Source organism: Lepidochelys olivacea, assembly GCF_965140295.1.
Source record: "Lepidochelys olivacea isolate rLepOli2 genome assembly, chromosome: 10".
Classification (NCBI taxonomy): Eukaryota; Metazoa; Chordata; order Testudines; family Cheloniidae; genus Lepidochelys; species Lepidochelys olivacea.
In genome coordinates this window covers 63,614,130-63,639,034 of record NC_140420.1, presented here as the reverse complement: position 1 = coordinate 63,639,034, position 24,905 = coordinate 63,614,130, and the positions used below count along the sequence as shown (strand labels likewise).

Here is a 24,905-nt window from a genome sequence, read left to right as displayed (position 1 = left end):
CATCTGCACAGCTGCAGCGTGTGTGGTGTAGACACTCTGTGCTGAAGGGAGAGCAAACTCTGCGAGTGGTAAAAGCTACATCGGTGGGAGAAGGTCTCCCGCTAACATAGCACTGCGCACACAAGTGCTTATGTCAGCATAATTTGTCACTTGGGCTTGGTTTATATCCACCCCTGAGTGACAAAAATTATGCTGGCATAAGCTGTAGTGTAGACATAGCCTTAGGTTCTCCCCAGTTCTGTCCTTCTGCAAAACACCAAGCAACAGGGCTCCCTCCCCAGCATCTTGCCCCTTTTTCAAGGCCCACCACAGGAGATAACTCCGCTCTTTAGCTTATCTCACAGTTCTTCTTATTCTACCTGTTTTTTGTCAGGCCTTCCTGCAGAGAGGGGACTCCAAACCACATCTTTCCTAAATTCTCCCTTCCACCCGAATTGCTGAACTCCTTCCTTTTAACTGCTCCCTGAACCTGGCACAGCTGTTAGGTGTAACAAGGTGGGGCTAATAAGCTCTCAGGTGTCAATTGCCACCTTTTTGGCATTTGAAGTTGATACACCCCATCACATGCAGCCAATTCTGTCAGACCCAGCAGTGCATGCAAGCCACACACCCCATTCAGACCAACCCACTCAGAGTTGGGAGGGTCAGTTCACTTCTTGGTTCTTCCATTTGCTGTAGGCCATATGCATGCTCAGACAGACATCACTAGGTCAGTTATACACAGTTCACTTTTTCAGCCGTTCTTTGCAACAATGAAGGCTTGAAACATATTTTTTAAAAAAAAACAAACCCTGAGATTCTGATGACATCACATGACTCAGCTAGCTGGGACCTGTCAAGGTTCCTCCTCCACTCTGAACTCTAGGGTACACATGTGGGGACCTGCATGAAAACCTCCTAAGCTTACTTTTAACAGCTTAGGTTAAAACTTCCCCAAGGTACAAATTAATTTTACCCTTTGCCCTTGGAATTTCCACTGCCACCACCAAACTTTAACTGGGTTTACTGGGAAACATAGTTTGGACACGTCTTTCCCCCCAAAATCCTCCCAACCCTTGCACCCCACTTCCTGGGGAAGGTTTGGTAAAAATCCTCACCAATTTGCATAGGTGACCACAGACCCAAACCCTTGGATCTTAGAACAGTGAAAAAGCATTCAGTTTTCTTACAAGAAGACTTTTTAATAGAAGTAAAGGAATCACCTTTGTAAAATCAGGATGATAGATACTTTACAGGGTAATTAGATTCAAAACATAGAGAGTCCCTCTAGGCAAAACCTTAAGTTACAAAAGAGACACACAGACAGGGATAGTCATTCTATTCAGCACAGTTCTTTTCTCAGCCGTTTAAAGAAATCATAATCTAACACATACCTAGCTAGATTACTTACTAAAAGTTCTAAGACTCCATTCCTGTTCTGTCTCTGGCAAAAGCAGCATACCGACAGACACAGACCCTTTGTTTCTCTCCCTCCTCCCAGGTTTTGAAAGTATCTTGTCTCCTCATTGGTCATTTTGGTCAGGTGCCAGCGAGGTTACCTTTAGCTTCTTAACCCTTTACAGGTGAGAGGACTTTTCCTCTGGTCAGGAGGGATTTTAAAGGGGTTTACCCTTCCCTTTATATTTATGACAGGACCCTATGCTGCTGATTTGGGTTTTAATATGGCCCTGTCTGTGGATGCATTTTTGAACCTCACTGAGGGGACATTGAGCTTGAGGAACCCAGCAGAGAAGGCATGGTCATATCTTGAGTATCTGCACAATCTACTGTGAGAAGTGTCTCGTGGGCAGAATTTAGCCGAGTGCCAGTTTCTTTTTTCGAGTTCAAGTCCTGAGCCATTTCAAGCATACGGCATTGTTTTCCCCAAGACAATGAAAGCCCTTACACTCAGGTTATGTACAGTTGAGGTTTTGCATAATTTCTGGAGTATGGGGTTGAGATTGGGCACCACCCTTTAGACACCAATTGCCACTGTCAAACCAGAGGATTTTCTAGTGGAAAAAATCTGATTGTTTTTAATGCCGCTCAGAGTAGCATTAAATTGGGCTCTGCCATCTTTTGCCCCCCACTTTCACTTGGGAGCTGCCTGGTGCCCTGTCTTTAGGGTTCGCAGAATTTGATTTTGCCTTTTTATATATGATTTCAATTGATAATATCAATGTTTATTTTAAGGTCTTTTTTAGATTTTTGTGAATTTACATGTTCACGGTTGTGGGAAATTATGTGTTTGTGTGCCAGAAAATTATTTAATGACAGTAGGTGTTCAACACACAACAGAACATACCAATAACGTACCTATCTGGGATGGACACAGAAAAGGTCTGATGTTTCACATATCATGACAGCACTGTAAGTACAACAGGCGGAACAGACAAAGACATTAAAGCCAAAATATCAAAAGCCAGATGTGCCTTTGTAACTCTAAAGGCAGTCTGGAAACAGAAATCTTGCCCTCCAAACTAAACTTCAAATATTTAACACCATTATAAATTCGGTCTTACTATGTGGCACTGAAACTAGGAGACTTGACCTTACTATCTAAACTTTAAATTTTCACAAACACCTGTCTTAGACAAATCCTCATGATCAGATGGCCAATAAAAATCACAAATGAAGAACTCTGGGGAGGACAAAACAAACTGACAGGATAGGAAATTATGGAGTGAAAATGGAGATGTCCACGGTACACATAGAGGAAAGACCTGAATAATATAACAAGACAGGCATTGGACTGCAACTCCCAGGGCAAGAGGCAACAAGGTAGATTCAGGATCACGTGGAAAGACACAATAGCTATTAAAATGATATGGGAAGAAGCTAAGACTGCAGCAGGAGACCGGCAAAGGTGGAAGGCTGTGGTGAAGACCCTATGTTCCACATGGAATAGAGACATGAGAGACAGGTTGAGATTCAAAAAATTAAAGCTACCTAAATGGTGTCACTGTTCCAGGTCTGTTAATGTTCGTGTTACAATATGTTTTATGCACATTAAGGTGGGACTCTCATAAGTTCTCAAGCAGCATTTTTCTTTCTTTGCCTATCGAAATTTCTGTTAGTTTCAATGGAAATATTTTTTCATTGGTTTGGGGGGGAATGGTGAAATTGATGTTTACTGACGTTTACCAGTTAGTCTTTAGACTTCTTATGCTTTTCATCACTATTCTAAATGAATGAAGACTGCACTGTGCATTTATACTGTAGTTAACTTAGAGACGTAATAAGAATGTGTATTTTGTCAGGCACACTGTGAATTAAGGCAGGAGCCATTATTAGTTTGGTCAGTACCTTTAATTTAGTTGTCTGGTGCTACTTCCATTTATTTCAAATTTCAAAAAAAGTATATTTTTTTAGCTACACAAGCTAAAGGGGGAAAATCACCTGGGAAACTCTAAAACCAAAAATCTTTGTTTCAAAAACCAAGTAAGGTTAATTCATGACAACAGTAATTTATAAAAAAAAAAAAAATCCAGGTCCTTAAACACAAGGAAATAAGTAGTTAAGGGCATCACAATTCTTACAGTATGCACACAATACCTTTTCCCTATCAACTGTAAAACACCACACATTTCATGACAATCCCCTTATCTGAAAGGATCATATTAATTTGGGACGAGTGTGTGTGGGAGTTTTGTAGATGATGATTTTGTCATTAGTGCCTAGGAAACTCCGTCATAAACCATTACCCTGTTGTGCTAGGCATTGTACAAAGAGCAAAAAGACAGTTTCTACCTCCAAAAGGCTTAGTGTGATAAACATTGTTATTTAGCACCTTAATTGATTTTTTGTTTTGCTTATAAATTATGGCAAGGAAATTTCTGCTGTAGTATAAGACAGTTTGTGTTTATCTGTTTCAGAATTATCTATCGATAGAGAATCTGAGACAGGAACAGCTACAGGCTCTTCAGAACATGAAGATGGAGAAAGAGAGGGGAGCCCCAAAACATCTCCATCAGCCAGCCCACGTATGCCCCTTCCTACAGTTTTGTTAGATCGGAAAATTGAAATGCTTCTTACTGAATGGAACAGGAATCCAGATATGCTTTTTACTATCCACCCCATTGATGGTACCTTTTTAGTGTGGCATGTGAAATATTTGGATGAGTACAATCCAGGAATATTTAGACAAGTTCAGGTACGGTACTGGAAAACGTAATTATTTCTTATTTTAACAGATATTCACTGTATACTTGTTGTTGAAACATATGTAAATATAAATTTAATCTGTAAAACAAATATAATATAAAACAGCAAAAATATATCAACATTTATGGTGGGCTTGTGTTTAAAATGTTGTTTTTTAACTAAACTTTTCATTATTTTGGGCTTTTTTTTTTTTTAGATTTCATTTTCTTCTCGGATTCCTGTTGCATTTCCATCAGGAGATGCCAGCTCCCTTAGTAAAAACATCATGATGTATGCTTGCACTACCTCTACAAAAGATGTCATTAGTGCTGTGCATCAGACGACAGCTAATATTCCAGATAGCACTCTAGGAATTAATGGACCAAGCTCTTCCCAGGATAACCCAAATGTGAATATAATGGCTCCTATCGTGATGATGGTTTCCAAACATATAGATGGATCCCTAAACCAGTGGGCAGTTACTTTTGCTGATAAATCTGCTTTTACCACTGTGCTTACTGTATCACATAAATTTAGGTACTGTGGTCACCGATTTCATCTCAATGACCTGGCTTGCCATTCTGTTTTACCTTTGTTATTAACATCTTCTCATCATAATGCTCTGTTAACTCCTGAATCAGATCATCCATGGGACGCTGATAGATTAAGCAAAATAATGGATCCTATTAAACATTTAAAAGGTTCTTCTAGGCAACATCTTAGAAATGCAGCAACTTGTACGTTCCATGACCCAAATGCAATCTACAGTGAGCTGATTCTGTGGCGTGTAGACCCCATTGGACCTTTGTCATACACTGGAGGAGTATCTGAATTGGCTCGAATTAACTCGCTTCATACGTCTGCCTTCTCTAATGTGGCCTGGCTTCCAACTCTTATTCCCAGCTATTGTCTTGGTGAGTGTGTTGTCCTTTTTTTTACATAACAATTGCATGTAATCTGTTCAAACAAAATATTTATAATTTATTTTAGTCATGTATCGTAATTATTTCATTATTCTAGGCATTATCTGTTTTGTTATACATTATATAATTTCATTATCCTTCCTTGTTTTTTTCAAGAAACTCCCTTTGCTTTGAACACCTCATTAAATGAAAACTAATTTTTTTGGTTAATTTTTTGACTTGTATTATCTAAGCATACCTTGTACTAAAATAGGAAACTTAAAATGTTGTATAGGTAGTAACACATTGTTAGAACAGTTGGTATAATATCTTCCACTGTCCTTTGGAAAAAGATTATCTTTATTGTGAAATAGCTCAAAACTTTGGGCTTTGAGTGCAATGAATTCATGAAAGAGATGAGACCGGATCTGTCCAGCTTCTGGGAGCTTCCTTCAAAGAGCTGACTTCAACTAACTTATTATGGAAGAAAAATAACACTAACTTTTTTGATTTAAGAATATAGTTGCAAAATTGATTTACAATATACTCCAGCAATCAATTTGTTTTAAATCATCACTTTTATAATATATAGGTATGGATAGGATTTTTGTCATGGTAAAATTATGCATAATTCTTGGCACAGCCAAGGTAAAATATAGATAATTTCACACTGTGGTCACAGCAACAAAAAATTGTCAGCTACCACACATTAACAGTTTGTTCTTTTGCTTTGATCTAGTTGCATTTCAAAGAGAACTAAATAACAAACTGTTAACATGCACAGGGTTCTCACAAAGAATTTGTTTCAGAGTAGCAGCTGTGTTAGTCTGTAGTCGCAAAAAGAAGGTGCCACAAGTACTCCTTTTCTTTTTTAAAGAATTTGTTGGATTTGATCAGCTGCTGTGCATTAACAGTTCATTAGTTTGCTCAGATATAGCCTTCTGAAATGGGACTAGATCAAAGCGAACTAACAAACTATGAATGTGCTGTGACAGGGTCCATATAAATAGCAAAATGTCTCTGACAGTGGCAACATCTGTGTTATAATTGTATCCTTTTATATAGGGAATATTTTTAAACTGACACTTAAACCTGCTCAACCCTTCCATAAACTACTTAATGTCCTCTATGTTGGGAGCTTTCATATATAACAGACTTCTTTCCACCTTTTTCTGTTTTAAAAAAGCCTGTTTCTAAAGCTGAATAAGTTTTAATAATCAGGTACATTGACTTTTTAATGCTGAAGACATAAGGTTTTGGAGGGGACAGAGGATTGATGTGGGAGGGGACACCATTATGGTAGGTCATAGTTTTGTGCTATGACACTAGAGCATCAGGTTTAATAAATTCTTTAATTCTTGGATTTAATTTTAGTGTTTTCTAATATTACTACCAAGAAAATCTTCCGTATAAAATTTTTAAGCCTTTTCAGTCACTCAGTTTTTACCTTCCAAAATACCATAAACAAGTTTACCATGCCATATCTGTGCTGGAAAGTTTCATCTGCATAGCAAATGTATAGTATTTAACTATATAATTATTAAATTCAATAACCGTGTTCAGACTAAGCTTGAAAATGCTAAACACTAATAAAAGATAAATTAAATTACTGAATCACAACACTGATATGCGTAAGCATATTTCTTAAAACTGTAATTAAGGAATATTGGCTCTGAGTTTTGTTTTGTTTTTTCTTCTCATCTTCCCAGACCTTAAAAATGAACTGCAAAGCAAACAACAAACGCTTCCTCCATATTTTTGCTAGAGAAGTCAAGAAAAAGAGTTTTTCAAGACTTGGAGTTAAATAGATTTTAACAAAAACAACAAGCCCTTCCCCAAATGTTTAATGCTCTGATTAAATATCCCTTTCTGATCAAGTTTCAGTCTTCTGTGCTGCCATAATCTCATTAAGTTCTTCAGTCCTTTTAAGGCATTCTGCAGCCAAAAAGAGCTGAGTCATTAGAAAAGATATTTCTAATGTAGAAAGCTAAGCAGAAAAATGATTCAAAAACAAAAACTAAATCCATTGCATCAGACCTATTTTATACATCTTTGAGAAGCCAAAAGGACACAAACCATTACAGGTCACTTGAATGTATACATTTGTACTGTGTGCATAATTTCTCCTCTTCCCCTGTATTGCTACTTTTAACATTAGGAGTTTATATTTTCCAGGTCATTTTCCAGGAAGGATATTATTCAGCTGGATATGGTACCTGCTGGTCTTTGCTCACTTGCAAAGATTTGTTTGTTTATAAACATTCATTTATATGTTAATTCTGCTCCTGGATTTTGTGTCTACTTAGATTGTTTTGTATAACTAAAATTTATCATAAAATGTAAATTAAGACATGAGATTACTTCAATATTACATTATTATATTTAACTTACACATTTTCATGACATTTGCCAATATTTCAACAACACTAGTCTGATCATTAAATATAGTTTCATGCAATAAAATAGATTCTAATTGGCTACATAATGTCACTTCAGCCAATAATTGAGGGGAAAATGGTATCATCTGTTTATATGCTAAAATTTGTATTTGGTGTTTTGATTCAGGTACATACTGCAATTCTGCTAGTGCTTGCTTTGTAGCATCTGATGGCAAAAATCTGAGGCTTTATCAAGCAGTGGTAGATGCACGAAAACTTCTAGATGAATTGTCTGACCCTGAATGTTCTGTAAGTTTACATACAGTTTATTTGAGACTTGAAATGCAAAAGGCAAAAGTTTAACATATTAGTTTTGTTCCAAAAGCTTCACTTTTCTCATAGCTGCCAAATTTTGTGCAGGTCCATGTGATGTCATGTAATTTTTACTTAGTTTGCATGTGTCCATAATCATTAGTTTTGAAAACACTGGATTTAGTATTAGTGAAAGGCTAAGACTAGATTTCTGCGACCGGGTTCCCCAAACAGTAGCAGCAGATGTGCATTATGCCTAAAGAGAGAGGCAAAGGCATGTGCCAAGCCAGCAACTTGGGAGAATCTAAGGGAAAATGAGCTTTCAGAGGAGAGCAGAGTGGGGTTGTTGGGCAGGACAGAACCTGAAAAGGGGAAGAGGGAGTGCTAAGGGTCACCATTGGCTTCCCTAGCCGCCCCCTTCCCCCCCCCCCCCCCCCGCACCTCCAGCTCTTGACCTGTCCTGCACTTCCACTGGCTTCTGTCATCCCCATTCTGTCCCCTTATTAGCCCCTGTCCTTCCCTTAGCTCCTGCTCCTCTTTAGCTTCCTCTGGTAGTCCTGTCCCCACTTCCCCTCTTTTCCCACTAGCTCATTGCACCCCTTCTCTTCACTCCTGCTTCCCTCTCAATAGCTCTTGATTCCCCACTATCCCCCGCACTTCCTTGCTGGGGCATTGACACTGCCATAGCACCCACTGCCTTCTTTCTGCTGTATGCCACCTGCCTGGGAATGGCAGGGAGAAAGGCTGTATGGCGGTCAACCCGCACTGTAGACAAAGCCCTGTCCTTTCCTGAAGCTCTACTGGATGTGTAATATTGCGACTTGGCTGTGGGAATGCAGAAGGGGCACCCTGCATGCTTGAACAGTTCGTTTTATTGAAATCCTATGTGGCAATGAAAACTTTTTCCCTATTGATATACAAAGGAGGATATGGACACTCTTGTAAGTTGTAATTGTGGGGGAGGGGCGTGAGGGAGAAGGGTGGTGTATTGAAACTCCAAGACTAAAATCCCCTGCCCAAAATCAGAAAAACTTTACAAACTGCACCCCGGTTCTCCAGTCAATGTGCTAGTATGGACAATTGCTGCCACGTCACATACCATTGACTGGGGTTCTGTGCATGGTCAGGGGTCCATACTAATGTGCCTATTTTCAGGATTTGAAGCCTAAATATTAAGGGAGTGGGTTAGCGGTGTCCCATCCCAGCACATACAGTCCTACCACTTAGAATTGCCAACCGTCCAGGATTGTCCTAGAGTCTCCAGGAATTAGACTAATCTTTAATTAAGGTGGCCATAAAATGAAATCTCCAGGAATATATCCAGCCAAAACTGGCAACCGTGCTGCCACCTGCAGGATTCACTAGAAGAAAAGGAGTACTTGTGACACCTTAGAGACTAAGCAATTTATTTGAGCATAAGCTTTCGTGAGCTACAGCTCACTTCATTGGATGCAACCATGCTCAAATAAATTGGTTAGTCTCTAAGGTGCCACAAGTCCTCCTTTTCTTTTTGCGAATACAGACTAACACAGCTGTTACTCTGAAAAAGGATTCACTAGGTCTTTCCCCAAACACAGTCTCACCACCTACAGGATTCACTGGGGTTGCTACTGCTGCATCAACACATACCTATCCCCTGGCTTCTCTAATTTTTCTGCAGAGACACTGGACTCCAGAATGTTCTCTGGGGTTTGGTTCAAACCCCAAAGAATGAACATCCTCTTCTCTATCCGAGTCACATCCCCCAACTTTAATACTATAAACAGGCTCTTCCCTATCCTGCTTGCCAAACCCTCTGTTTAGCCTCAGTGGTGTTTTCTGCTACACAGACTACACCAGGGGTGGCCAACCTGTGGCTCCAGAGCCACATGCGGCTCTTCAGAAGTTAATGTGCGGCTCCTTGTATAGGCACTGACTCCGGGGCTGGAGCTACAGGCTCCGACTTTCCAATGTGCTGGGGGGTGCTCATTGCTCAACCCTCGGCTCTGCCACCAGCTCTACCCCACTCCACCCCCTCCCACGCCCTCCCCTGAGCCTGCCGTGCCCTCACACCTCCCCCTCCCTCCCCGAGCCTCCTGCATGCCACGAAACAACTGATTGGCTGCTGGTGGGTGGGAGGTGCTGGGAAGGGGGGGGGAGCTGAGGGAGGGCTGCTGATGTATTACTGTGGCTCTTGGCAGTGTACATTGGTAAATTCTGGCTCCTTCTCAGGCTCAGGTTGGCTGCCCCTGGACTACATGCTAACACAATTTCTGTGATACTTGTCCTAACTGCATATCTCTCCTTGCCTTTGAGAGGTATAAGACAGGTTAGATCTGAAAACAATACCATTCACAGCCTTTTCTTCTCTTTACATGCCTCTAATGTAGATCCCTCCTTTCCATCTACCCAAGTTTAGGTTGTGCATAGAACAGAGTCATTTATGAAAAACAGGCCTTGCAGTAGATTACTGTTTTTCTGCACCGTGACAAAATCTGAAATTAAGCAGGAATGAAGCAATGGATTGGACAGCATTGTGTTTAAAAAACATGACAACTCATTATAAAAATGGTCATAATCAAAGAAGAAATCGTTGAACAATGAACACAAAGTATCCATAAAAATTAATGTTCCAAGAAGTGTTAAGGCATACACATGGATAGATCTAGTACAACAATGTTAATTTCATGCTTAATGCTGCATTGTTCATAAATATCAAAATGAAACCAGTAAGAAAAGCATGACTATTTGTGCCAACAAGGAAAATTAGAAGCATACAACTACTGTACATGATTATATTTTCAGCTAATAAATTGGGATTGCTGCTTTTTGAATGAATAATGTTCTAATCATTAAAAGAAAAGGAGTACTTGTGGCACCTTAGAGACTAACCAATTTATTTGAGCTTTCGTGAGCTACAGCTCACTTCATCGGATGAAGGCATCCGATGAAGTGAGCTGTAGCTCACGAAAGCTCATGCGCAAATAAATTGGTTAGTCTCTAAGGTGCCACAAGTACTCCTTTTCTTTTTGCGAATACAGACTAACACGGCTGTTACTCTGAAACCTGTACTAATCATTATGTCCTTTTGCTCTGTTTCAGAAACTCATTGGGGAAGTGTTTAACATTGTGAGCCAACAATCTACTGCTCGACCAGGATGCATTATTGAACTTGATGCAATAACAAACCAAGTAAATAACTGGCTGACCATTAATGGTGGCATATAGAAGTGTTTAATGGTTTTGGCTGATAATTAACCTAATCTACTGAAAAGATAAAATATTTTTTCAAAGTAATGCTAATTAACAGGTAAAACAGAGGACCTTTCTCTCCAATCCTAATAAGCCCATTAAAGATTACTTTCTTTCTGTTTCCACATGATTAAATTACCTTGAGAGAACATCTCCTTTTAATCTTAACATGTTAACGTGAATATACCACATTTCCAAGAAAAGTTAAAGGTATACTACATTTTTCGTGTATATTGATTATGTAGCTACAGTGTTTTATGTAGGTCTAAAATAGCTTATGTTTAAAATAAAAGTAATATCTCAATGTAATTTTTGAATTTTTCTAAGTTTTTAGTAATAACCGAATGCTTATTTCCTTGACACTTTTAAAAAAAATTGAGAAGGATTTTCTATTACTGCTACTCCAAAATCTTTTAAGAATACCACCCTTTGAGATAATTTACTTACAGCTATAATGTTCTAGCTGGGGTGGTGCCAATCCCTAATGAGACTAATCAATCAAATGTTGTTTTTTTCTTTGCCTGTGTAATTAAAGGAAATCTGAAAATCTGTCTGTTTTAGTAGAGAATTTGTAACAGAATTTCAAGGAATTAACCTGGGCTAATTGGGTTTCATTTTTCCCCATTAATGACTGTTTGCTAATTTAGCAGTATGTTGAACACTTTAGCCATTCAACTCTCCTTAGTTAATGGGAACTGTGTAATTAAACGTATCCTGTAACATTTATTCCTAGACATACATTTTAGTAAAAATGGAATTAAGATTAAGAACCAAAAAAAAAAAAAACCAACCACCGTTAGAATACCAGGGAATTCAGAGTTTAACCTTAACTTAAAATTAACCCAAACATTCAAAATTGTAGACATGCATAGCAAAGGGTACCCATATGATTAACTCTGCCTTTATAGAACAGACCAAACAAACTGTCTATCCATAAATTTTATCTTATCCTGAGTATAATCATTAGAATGCCTTGGTCTTAATTGTACTTTTTATCATGATTGCACCAACTCCTGTGCTGTTTACAGCAGTGTCCCATCCAGCAAAAAAGATGTATTTTACCAATTCCTGATTAGACATACAGCGTAATGAAGGAAGTCTTTTGGAACTCTTTAGTAAGATTCCATATCTTCACAGGGGTTTTGTAGTTTTTGTTGTTATATTACTGATCTGTAACTTGAACTTCAATTGTGTGGGGGGAAGGTTTGAGAATTTTCTGTCACTTGCCAGTGACCTTCCTTCTCTGGGGTGGTATTGCAGAAGCATCTATTGCTGGTTGGAGAGCATAGCATTGAATGTGTCTGGATGGAGGAAAATCTGATTTCTTCCTGTCTTAACAGCCTTTCCTAACAATTTGTTTACTACATTCTGAAGGCTGTCTTCCCAAGGAAGAGAGAGCTAGAAATTTAACGTCTTAAAGAAAATAATCTTGGGTCTCCATCAGTCAATTGGCATCCATTAAAAATTTGACAGCGCATAAAAGATCTTTCTGGTAGTGCTAATTTGCCAGTTAACTTTCACAAATGTCATTTGGGCTAGAAAATTAGTCTAGCATAGTAGATCTCACAATGATTATTTGTTTTTCCACATCTTTTAAGTATATAAATGTCCTGCCATTACTTATTAAAGAATGGCAGTGGGTAACTTTGGTCTATAACAATACTAACGGAAAAGGAATTATTCTAGTATTGAAAGATGTTTTGTATAACTATTTTGAAATTGTAACTACTGTTCTACAATGTTTCCAGTGTGGCTCAAATACACAGTTGCTTCATGTCTTTCAAGAAGATTTCATTTTGGGGTACAAACCACATAAGGAAGATGTGGAAGGGAAGGAAACAGAAACATTTTTCAAACCATCACAAGGTACAGTATAAAAATAGTAAGCAATATGAAGTAGGTGTCTAAAGTGTTCATGAAGAACACTGAAACATCTCATGCATAAATTGAACAGATTTATTTTTAAATATAGGCTCTTTAAGGTGCAATACAACATAAGTAGCATGTATTTTAAACAATTATTTATACTATAGTAACATTAAATGTGTTCTGATTTGCACAAAGTAGAACCATTTCCAATTTGCATAAAATGAGTTGTACACTCCAGTTCATTTGTTCAGTTTATCATTTGTATGAAAATAGAACAGGTTCTGATGTCATACATGAACTTGTTTATATAGAATATTTTAAGGGTACATTTTGTATTTAATTTGTAAAAGGGAATGGTAAAAAGCTAAGAATTAGCAATAATTAGTTCTGGCTCATAGGATGAGTGATTCTGACTTGCCAGCTATTTCTCTAGAACATGACTGAAGAGTTTGCTAGTAAAAAATAAAAAGGGAGGGGGGAACAGACTATAAGGCCCAGCAGAGATGTTTAAAGGGGGTACTGTGAAGGCAAAAAAGCCTGAAAATTAGATTTACTGGTTGTGTTTTGGGATGCATTATGATCACTCCATCTCCTTGCACCCAGGTATAGGAGAAGTAAAACAAGTACAATATTGAAATATTCTGAAAATCCCCTTTGGGTGTTCAAGACCTAACAATATTCTCAGTAAAAGTTAATTCTCTATAACCTCTGTAAGGTACAAAAAGTTATAAAATCCTGAAAAGAATTGACTCTGAAATTTTAAAAATTATAGCCTCTGTTGTTTGGTGGAGATAGCGTAGGTGCTACGTACATGTCCATCTTTCAAACAGTTTAATAAAGCACAGAAAGGCCAAGTGTTTTTGTCCTTTGGATTGACAAAGAGAATTTTAGTGGAAAATAACTTTCAAGCTACCAAAACCTGAATATGGGGAACAGTGTTTGACACAGATTCAGAATAGAGCACTGTGATGGCATATGTACCCCACCCTGGCCCTGAAAGGAATAAAGTGGCCTGAAAATCCAGTTAACTTATTGAGCTATACCTGATAGAACTCTGTTACCTGGCTTGGCTGGAGAGCCAGGTCATGCCAATGGCCAAAGAAGGCACGGGAAAACTGAAGCACGGCTTTATGTGGTGCTGCAACAGCTACCGGGGTTTGCCATGTGGGAGCTCATCCAGGATCTACAGCTACTCCCTCTGAAAAGGGAAGAACAACAGAAAAGCTGCAAAATGGAGGAAGTAGTTCACATGTTGGTGGGAACAGCAGGATCAGACCCAGTCTCTCTTCCTTCAGCTACTGCAAGAACAGCAAAATCAGTGGGAAATAGTTCAGCTGCAGCAGGAGCATTTGCTGCATTGTGTGGAGAAATGAACCTCAGGAAATCAAGCATCTCTTGGGGAAGAAGGTCCCAGCAGGTCAGTCCCAGGCTTTAGAAACTGGGGGGCCAGACAATGACCCAGAGGTTCTTTTATGTACTTTTAAACAGGTGGCTAGTGCAGCAGGACAATCATTCTGGGTGGCCTCATTTCTGTCAGGAGAGGCCCAGATGGCACACAGGGCCCTATCTAATGAACAAGCAAAATCATATCTTATGGGGCTGACACCTGAAGCCTATTGACACTGTTTTACAATGGAACAGTTCCCCCCAAGAAGCATGGTCCAGGGGGTGTTCAGTCGTTCTGAGACATGGCATCATGCTGTGCCCAGAGATGAGTTCTCCAGAGAGAATTTTGGAACACATCATCTTATAACAATGTCTGCAGGTTCTACAAGCTGGGGCCCAAAGTTGGGTCTGGCAGTTTCATCTAGTTTACAGCAGCACTGTAGTGGAAAGAAGAGAGGCCTCTTTGGAAGCAGATGATCTGAATGGTGGGCCAGATCAAGATCACCACCCCAAAAAAGGTAGGAAGAAGTCAAACCCTGATCTTTAGAGGCTGGAGAAAACACACTAGGAGGAAGAGTCCTGGGCAGACCTACGTTCACATTCGACCCCCTTTCCAGTCATTTCTTCAGATCAACAGGAGTATCCTGGGCAATAGCCAGGGAAACCCGGACAGGTGTTTCAGGTGTGGCCATCCCTGATAGAGTGTGACGATGATGATGATATAAAAGTTTGTAGTTTGGGTGGCTCCTTAGGTGGGATCAGATGCCACCATGTGTGGCGTCCATCAAGTAGGGGAAATAGGGAGAGAAGGGCCTGATAGACTCAGGTTTCCAGGCAAATTCTTATTAGGGGAAACGGTCTTCTATCTATCTGGCAAGATAGACCAGCACATTCCAGTCCACGTATCTCATGTGCGTGGCAAGAGTAGAGCATACCCAATGGCATTGGTGGAGCTGGAGATACAGAGCCAGTGTGGCCAAGTGAGAGTCGGAATGTTGAGGTGCCTTCTGTGGCCTGTGATCCTGGGCAGAGACTGACAAAGTTTCACAGCCCTGATAGAGTATGGAATGGTGCCTGAGCCAGCAGTGGAGAAACCTACCCATGTTCCGGAACTACGCTCAGGGTTACTTGGGTCTTATGGGCACACACAAGAGGATTGGAAGGACTTGTTAGATCATCTGGAGACCACTGAGAGAACTAAAGAGGAAACTGAGAGATCTTCACAGCTTGCAGGAATAATTACAGGAAGCTCAATGGGACTTGGCTGAAGTATGTACCTCCCAGTAGAAAATAAGATGGGTAGAAAAATTAGAACAGGACAGGGTTCAGATAAAAGTGGAGTTGGAGCACAAAAAGCAACAGAACTGTCTCTGCTTCAGGTGACAAAAAATGCCACAAAGCAAGGGCCCAACGTTGAGCCAGAACAATATACTGTGGAGATGCAGACCATCCCCTCCCTTCCTCCGGTAGAAGCTATCAAGACCCCCTCTGCAGTAGAGAAGCAGCAGATGGAGTAAATGTAAACAGCAGCAAGGCTGCAAGAAAAGCTGATGAAGGTGGATCAGGCTTTGCAGGAGGCCTATTGAGAATAGGCAAACCTAGAAAAGGAAAAAGGGAGTTAGAATTCCAGATGGAGCTCCTGACGTAGAGGATATGAGAGGTTCATTGGACAGCTGGCTGGGAGCCCTCTGGGCTGGGGAAAAAGATTGCCTTGTTTTGTTCCCTTTGTGCCTCTCAAGTAGCACAAATAGAGCAGAAGCCATGTGCAAGCCCTGCTGAAGAGTCCCCTGGAGGTGAACAGTTGGCACATCTACCTCCTATGTCTCCCTTGTCGCTAACCATGATGCAGGAGAAGGAGTGGGAAGTAGAAATGGATGCATTCTGTTCCTCCTTTCCTCAGCTGGGATATGGACCTTTGGTGAACATAACCAGCTGGTGAAAGTTAGAGTAACCCCCAGGCATCTTTAATTTGTGTTTGGGTGGGGCTTGGCCAGAGAATCAGAAGACCCTTTGGGAAGAACTCATAGAATATCAGAGTTGGAAGGGACCTCAGGAGGTCATCTAGTCCAGTTCCCTGCTCAAAGCAGGACCAATCCCCAATTTTTGCCCCAGATCCCTAAATGGCCCCCTCAAAGATTGAACTCACAACCCTGGGTTTAGCAGGATAATGCTCAAACCACTGAGCTGTCCCTCCCTCTTGTTCATCACTTCCTGCTCCTCTCCCACCTTGAGTGGCATCAACTTTAATCTTTTTCGGTAATCTTTGATATTGTTATCCTGACATACACTTCAAACCAAGAAGAATGTATTTCTTACATAAAATGAGGGTGCAATATATAACCTTGCTAAAAACCACTTTTTTTTGTGATGTGTATATTTTTAGTTTTTGTATTCTTATAAATAAATAAACAACCAAAGCAACATTTTGGAAAACTTAAAAAGACACCCTCTCCCCCAATCACATTCTTTAGGTATCAGAGGTTTTCACAAAAATTGTTTATTATTTAAACCATTTTTATTGAACCATTAACTTCATAATTATGTGTTCGGTTTAAATAACAGGGTATCGTCCACCACCTTTCTCAGAAAAATTCTATCTTGTAGTAATTGAAAAAGACAGGAATGGCTGCTCAGTTCTTCACATGTGGCATCTTCATCTTAAATCTGTGCAAGCATGTTTAGGTGAGTGATTGTATTTTCTCAGAGATGGACATGTATTTACCTTAAATGTTGCACAATTGATTTTAAGCTAGTTAGTTTTTTTAAAAATAGATTTCCTCATTAGTAAACAGATGAGCAGCATCCAAGCAATCAGTTCAGTTTTACTAAATTTTTAGATTTTCACTTTAAATTCTGGAGGACATTTAAGTAACGTTAGTGGAAGTTATCAGATGACTTTCTGTTACACAATAACTTCAATTTTTATATTATATTTATATGTATAAAACATAGAGGACCACTATACTTGCACAGCTCAATTTCAGTTATATCACAGTGTTGGTCAGATGGTTGAATTCTACTACAAATAAAGCACTGGAAATTTTAGACTAACTTGTAAGATCAATGGAAAAGTTTGATGCAGCTGAATGACTGCTGCTTACCGAAGTTTTAAGGAAAATTAAATCCACTCTGTGCCAGTCATAAAATAGCATTTTTGTTAAGGGGACAAGTGACTTTTTCAAGCATGTTTTATCTTAAAAATGTAAATGTTTGAGAAAGTTATGATCATGTAAAAACAAGGACTAATAATCTAAACTATTTCCAAGTAGAACAAGAGCAACCCAGAAGTATGCTATGTGCCTGTTCTATGTGACTAATGCACTCCTAAGAAAACAATTTTGTCTATAGGATATCTAAAAGTTGGCTGTACACACAATTTATAATACCGTTTCTAATGCTTCTTTCAAGCAAAAAAACCTGAAGTTACTTCATCAGAGAATCAACTTTGTGTACCTGAACCAAAGACTGTGGAGTCTTCTCCAGATACCTCACCTGGCTCAACTCCTATGCCACGTTCTTCATCAATTGCTAATCTTCAGACTGCCAGTAAACTCATTCTGAGTTCTAGACTTGTATATAGCTATCCACTTGATCTTCCAACTGGTGTAGAAGTAATAAGAGCAACCCCTTCAGCAGGTAAAACCATATTGTTCTATGCAGTCTCCCAAGTTTTGGCAACAAATTGACTTCTAGTTAGTAGTAAGTACTGTGTTGTACAACCTCATTTTGCCGAACTTCTGGTTAACTGACATATATGTCCTTCCACGATAAACTATGTTCTGAATTTGAGGATCTGCACTCTTGGTCTCCTAACCCCAGTAGATTAGAGAGAGTGGCAGTTGACCTTTTCAAAAGACTACACTAGTTTTTATGACTTCTTTAATACTAATTTATAAAACTGTTAAAGTTGGGTTAGTAAATAGGTCAAATTTCCAGCTTTACCCAAATACTGTTTTCCCCCCTGATGGTTTCAAATGTTCCCCAGCACCTTCAGAAGACTGGAATAGTACATGCTGTGTGAATGTCTGAAAGAACGAGGAAAGCACCGTCTAGTGGTCTAGCATAATGTTTAAGTCCTGTAATTGCTTTGGTATCATTTCACCCCATATGTAACCAAATTAAGAAAATCCCAATAATTTGAAAATCTGTCCTAATATTCCTAATCTAAACCACAGCAAATAGTATTGGTATATTTTATTCATGCATCTATTATATTTTATATTACTAATAGTGAATTCTGTTTGATCTTACTTTAGGTCACCTGAGCTCATCATCAATATACCCAGTATGCCTTGCGCCTTATTTGGTAGTAACATCCTGTTCAGACAACAAAGTGCGGTTCTGGAGATGCACTGTAGAGATGGATCTAAATAGTGGAAAAGAAGTGAGGGAGACATATCATTGGAGAAAATGGCCTTTAATGAATGATGAGGGGGAAAACAACAGCAGTACAGTACACATAATAGGAAGGCCAGTTGCTGTTAGCTGTTCTTACACAGGACGTCTTGCTGTGGCATACAAACAACCTTTACAGCATAACGGTTTTGTTTCCAAAGAATTTTCTATGCATGTTTGTATATTTGAATGTGAGTCTACAGGAGGATCAGAATGGGTTTTGGAACAGACAGTTCATCTGGATGACTTAGTTAAGGTTGGGAGTGTACTTGATTCAAGGGTCAGTGTAGATAGTAATTTGTTTGTATATAGTAAATCAGATGTATTTTTAAACAAGGACAAATACCTTATGCCCAATATCAAGCATTTGGTACATTTGGATTGGGTATCAAAAGAAGATGGCTCACATATACTTACAGTTGGGGTGGGTGCCAATATATTTATGTATGGACGACTTTCAGGAATTGTGACCGAGCAAACAAACAGTAAGGATGGAGTAGCTATTATTACTTTACCACTAGGTGGTAGCATAAAACAAGGTATAAAGTCCAAATGGGTACTGCTGAGATCTATTGACTTGGTGTCTTCCGTAGATGGCACTCCTTCATTGCCAGTTTCTCTCTCTTGGGTACGAGATGGTATACTGGTAGTGGGAATGGACTGTGAAATGCATGTGTATGCACAATGGAAACATGCTGTCAAATTTGGTGATGGCGAAAGTGATGTTTTTACTGCTGAAGACTCAGCAACTCAAGATCCATTAAAAACAAGTTTGCTAGCAAAGAAGACCAGTGTAATTGATGGAGCAGGTGTTGTAGATGATGTCTTTGGCACTCCAACTGTAATTCAAGATGGAGGCCTTTTTGAAGCTGCTCATGTCCTTTCCCCTACACTTCCACAGTATCATCCAACCCAGCTGTTAGAATTGATGGACTTAGGTAAAGTTCGCCGAGCTAAAGCCATTCTGTCCCATTTAGTTAAATGTATTGCAGGAGAAGTTGCAATAGTTAGAGATGCAGAAGCTGGGGAAGGTGGTGGACCTAAACGTCATCTTTCTCGTACCATTAGCGTAAGCGGTAGTACTGCAAAGGACACAATCGCTGCTGGAAAAGATGGTACTCGAGACTATACTGAGATAGATTCTATTCCACCACTGCCATTGTATGCGTTGCTTGCTGCTGATCAAGATACCACATACAAAATTTCTGAAGAAACTTCTAAAGTACCTAAAGGATTTGAAGATCATACTAAAAGAAAAACAGAGGATCAATATTCAAATTTATTCCAGATGCAGCCTGTTACAACTGATGACTTCATTGATTTTGAGATGGAAAAGAGAGAGAGTAAATCCAAAGTAATTAACCTCTCTCAATACGGGCCATCTTACTTTGGCCGAGAACACGCTAGTGTCCTCTCAAGTCATCTGATGCACTCAAGTTTGCCAGGCCTCACTCGCTTGGAGCAGATGTTTCTGGTTGCTTTGGCAGACACTGTGGCTACAACAAGCACTGAACTTGATGAGAACAGAGATAAGACTTACTCAGGTTAGTAGTGAGTGTGAATTCTAATGAATGCCCATGTATTTCAACTGATAAAAATAGAATTATGCATAATGACTAATCATAGTGTTTAGGTGAACTTAGTACTCCTAAAAAGGTGTTGGATTAACAGAGCTGGTATCTAAAACCATCGATTTGACAAGATACAGCAGAAGCAATGGTAGGGTAGGCTTTCCCCTCATGCTCTTGCTCAGTGTGCCTCAATCCTGATCTGTTAGTAAGTAGAGGGATGAATTCAATCTCCATATGTGTTCACAAGTACTCCAATCAATTTTTTTATTTTGCAGGCAGAGATACATTAGATGAATGTGGCTTGCGGTATTTGTTGGCTATGCGCTTGCATACATGCCTTCTGACATCACTGCCACCTTTATATCGAGGTCAGCTGCTTCATCAAGGTAAGCCTTGCAATGTTTTATGTTCGTATGAGCAGACAGAAAATGTTTCAGCATTATCTTCAATATCTGTATTATCCCATTTAGGAATTTTTATGATGTGTGTTCACTTAAGCCGTGATCCTGCAAAGACTTACGAATATGTTTACCTTCATCCACTGTGAATAGGACCATTGACTTCATAAGTTCTTTGATACAGTCCATGACCAGGGTAATGGAAGGAGAGCTATAGAAAAGTCATGAGTTGGAAAGTGTGGTAAAGAGATTATGGCTTGTCTGTTGAAGTTTGGGTATTTTCCCCAACAAAATTAAGTTGTTTTTTTTAAATCTCCTTTGCAGAAGAAATAAAAATAAGACTGTTTGTTTATTTTTCCTAAGCTATAATTTGTAATTTTCATCCCAGCTATCTGCTTCCTGGTTGAAGCAGGGGCTGAGTGATGCTGTTCTGAATCTGGGGTAGGAGAGCAGGCAGCACCTGAGGAGCAGACAGATTCCCAGCCTCTGAAGGGACTTGTGACAACAGGGTATTTTCCCTTTGTCTCTGCTTCTCACCCTAGTATTCCAGCATGTGTGGGAAAGGAATGTTGAAAGCACTAAGGCTGCTGCATTGAGCACCAAAATCTTCAGGCTGCAGTTGGAGTCAGGAACAGGAAGTAATGGTGTTTCGAACACAGTTTGCCATCAGTCATTTCAAGAGCTTGAGAAGTGGGTCAGGCAGCATATTTCCCAATATCCTTTGGCTGTGTTGCTGTACCGCACATTTCCCTTCCTGGCTTTTCGGTCCCGACAGTGGCATGTGTATGCTCACTTCTCTCCGCAAACTTGGCAGATACGTTGAGAGAAATGTAGCAAGTGGAGCCAGTGATCAAGGGGAGCTGCTACTGAGGGAGAGTCAGCAGGAGGAAGGAATTTAGGCCTCTTGGGTTAGGACACGCTATTCCTTTTGACTCTTAAAGCAGCAAGCTTGTGTCTTCTTCCTTGTATCACACCTGCCCTCATAGCTGCTTGTAAGCTTTGCGGTGTACACGCAATAGCCTTTAGACTCTGCCCATTGCAGTTGCCTCCCAAATTAGTGCCTTGTGGGGGGAGAAAGAGGGGCAGAAATAAAGCCTTATCTCAGGTGAGTTCCCAGCAGAGCTGAGTTCACTGCCTGTTTGCTCCCTGGGCATTGCTTTGCAGTCCTGCATCACACTACTACCCTTCAAAGCCCTGCTGCAACCAGAAAGTTCAGGCAAAGTCTGGAAAATAAGAATTAGATTATGAATTAAATGCTTTAAAGAAAAAGAAAGATACTTGTTAGAATCTTTTGGGGATTTACTGAAATAATTGCAGTCTACAATCACTACATTTACTGACATAATACAATTTTGTACACACATAGCAGTGTGTGTTCAAAGCAGGACCCTCTCTATCTGGAGTGTGCACCACCATTAGTAACCTGGTCAGCAGCACCACTTCCTCCTGTTGGGAATGACCTGTCTAAGAGCACCCCACTCCTCATCTGGGAATCCCACCTCTGTTTTGCTAATTTGCATTCATGATTTAAAAAAAGAAAAAATTTGCTCCAGGATGCAAGATTGTAAACACTTTATCATAAGTACAAATTTAGACTCAATGATAAATTCATGTGATGTGGCCCATATGCAGTCTCCCTCCTATTTTTCATTTGTTTATTAACAACCTTTTATTTGCTGAATATTAATTGTCCCATGTCACTATTTAGGTGTATCTACCTGCCATTTTGCCTGGGCTTTTCATTCTGAGGCTGAGGAAGAGTTGATCAACATGATTCCTGCTATCCAGAGAGGAGATCCACAGTGGTCGGAACTAAGAGCAATGGGTATAGGTTGGTGGGTCAGGAATATTAACACACTCCGAAGATGCATTGAGAAGGTAGTTTGAATCACTTACGTTAAAACTGTGCTATGTTTTGTATAATTTAAGAAATAAATTATAGCAAGATATGTATTAGATATGCCATTCAGAACAGAAATCCATGATGAAAGTTAGTGTTAAGATCTTCAGCATGTGTTACATCTTTTGTCAGTAACTGAAAAGATACATTGAAAAAGTACTTTAAGGTCAACAATAAGTTAAAAGAAGTTGCTGATTTTTCTCTTTTTAGAAAATACTTTTTTCTTAATCTTTTTCTTAAATCTATAACACAGTGATTTTTTTAATCTCAAACAAAAGGCAAAACTTGCATTACCTTCAGTAGGATCAGAATTTTACCCATTGAATCTCCCAGCTTTGTAACTTAAGTCCCTGATCCTAGAATTAGATCCATGTGGACAGATCCTTGGGTCTAAATGAAAACCCACTCACAACATTAAATGGTATGTGATATGGTAGCGAATAAATAGTTGTAAATTCTAATGGAGCACCAGTGGAGCCCAAGATCATAGATTCACAGAAGCGTAGGGCTGATAGGAACCTCATGACATAATAATAATAAAAACACAAGAATGGCCATACTGGGTCAGACCAAAGGTCCATCTAGCCCTGTATCCTGTCTTCTGACAGTGGCCAATGGCAGGTGCCCCAAAGGGAATGAACAGACAGGTTATCATCAAGTGATCCATGCCCTGTCACCCAATCCCAGCTTCTGGCAAACAGAGGCTAGGGCCACCATCCCTGTCCATCCCTGCTAATAGCTATTGATGGACCCATCCTCCATGAACTTGCCTAGTTCTTTTATAGCCCCTGTTATAGTCTTGGCCTTCACAACATCCTCTGGTAAGGAGTTCCACAGGTTGACTGTGCGTTGTGTGAAAAAACACTTCCTTTTGTTTGTTTTAAATCTGCTGCCTATTAATTTCATTTGGTGACCCTTAGTTCTTGTGTTATGAGAGAGTAAAAACACTTCCTTATTTACTTTCTCCACACCAGTCATGATTTTATAGACCTCTATCATATCCCCCCTTTGTCGTCTCTTTTCCAAGCTGAAAAGTCCCAGTCTTATTAATCTCTCAGGTGGCAGCCTTTTCTGAACCTTTTCCAATTTCAGTATATCTTTTTTGAGATGGGGCAACCACATCTGCATGCAATATTAAAGATATGGGCATACCATGGATTTATATAGAGGCAATATGATATTTTCAGTCTTATTATCTATCCCTTTCTTAATGATTCCCAACATTCTGTTTGCTTTTTTGACTGCCACTGCACATTGAGTGGATGTTTTCAGAGAACTATCCACAATGACTCCAAGATAGCTTTCTTAAGTGGTAACAGCTAATTTAGAACCCATCATTTTATATGTATAGTTGGGATTACACTTTTCCAATGTGCATTACTTTGCATTTATCAGCATTGAATTTCATCTGCCATGTTGTTGCCCAGTCACCCAGTTTTGAGAGATCCTTTTGTAGCTCTTTGCAGTCTACCGGGGACTTGACTATCTTGAGTAATTTTGTATCATCTGCAAATTTTGCCATCTCGCTCTTTACCCCTTTTTCCAGATCATTTATGAATATGTTGAATAGGACTGGGCCCAGTACAGACCCCTGGGGGACACAACTATTTACCTCTCTCCATTCTGAAAACTGACCATTTATTCTTACCCTTTGTTTCCTATCTTTTAACCAGTTACCAATCCATAAGAGGACCTTCTCTCTTATCCCATGACAACTTACCTTGCTTAATAGCCTTTGATGAGGCTTGTCAAATGCTTTCTGAAAATCTAACTACACTATATCCACTGGATCTCCCTTATCCACATGTTCGTTGAACCCTTCAAAGAATTCTAGTAGATTCGTGAAGCCGGATTTCCCTTTACAAAAACCATGTTGACTCTTCCCCAACAAATTATGTTCATCTAAGGTCTGACAGTTTTGTTCATTATTATAGTTTCAACCAGTTTGCCCCTAACTGAAGATAGGCTTACCAGCCTGTAATAGCAGGGATCACCGATGGAGCCCTTTTTAAAAATTGGTGTCATATTAGCTATCCTCCAGTCATTTGGTACAGAAGCTGATTTAAATGATAGGTTACAAACTATAGTTAGTAGTTCTGCAATTTCACATTTGAGTTCCTTCAGGACTCTTGGGTGAATACCATCTGGTACTGGTGATTTATTACTGTTTAGTTTATCAGTTTGTTCCAAAACCTCCTCTAATGACACCTCAATCTGGGACAGTTCCTCAGATTTCAGAGTAGCAGCCATGTTAGGCTGTATCAGCAAAAAGAACAGGAGTACTTGTGGCACCTTAGAGACCAACTAATTTATTTGAGCATAAGCTTTCGTGAGCTACAGCTCACTTCATTGGATGCACGCAGTGGAAAATACAGTGGGGAGATGATCAGGTAAGGTGAGCTATTACCAGCAGGAGAGGAAAAAACCCTTTTGTAGTGATA

General features: G+C 39.5%; 1 protein-coding gene across 4 annotated transcripts in view; it reads left to right on the top strand.

Moving 5' to 3' along the window:
* The window catches only part of DMXL2 (Dmx like 2), a 105,693-nt gene that overhangs the window by 36,631 nt on the left and 44,157 nt on the right, over positions 1 to 24,905 (top strand). For all 4 annotated transcript variants that reach the window (XM_084642376.1, XM_084642375.1, XM_084642374.1 and 1 more), the window contains exons 11-20: positions 3,855 to 4,132; positions 4,340 to 5,036; positions 7,590 to 7,711; positions 10,796 to 10,885; positions 12,694 to 12,811; positions 16,763 to 16,882; positions 17,609 to 17,836; positions 18,457 to 20,139; positions 20,442 to 20,552; positions 22,273 to 22,442. In XM_084642376.1, the coding sequence (XP_084498502.1) occupies positions 3,855 to 4,132; positions 4,340 to 5,036; positions 7,590 to 7,711; positions 10,796 to 10,885; positions 12,694 to 12,811; positions 16,763 to 16,882; positions 17,609 to 17,836; positions 18,457 to 20,139; positions 20,442 to 20,552; positions 22,273 to 22,442 (3,617 nt within the window). The remainder of the gene's footprint in view (positions 1 to 3,854; positions 4,133 to 4,339; positions 5,037 to 7,589; positions 7,712 to 10,795; positions 10,886 to 12,693; positions 12,812 to 16,762; positions 16,883 to 17,608; positions 17,837 to 18,456; positions 20,140 to 20,441; positions 20,553 to 22,272; positions 22,443 to 24,905) is intronic.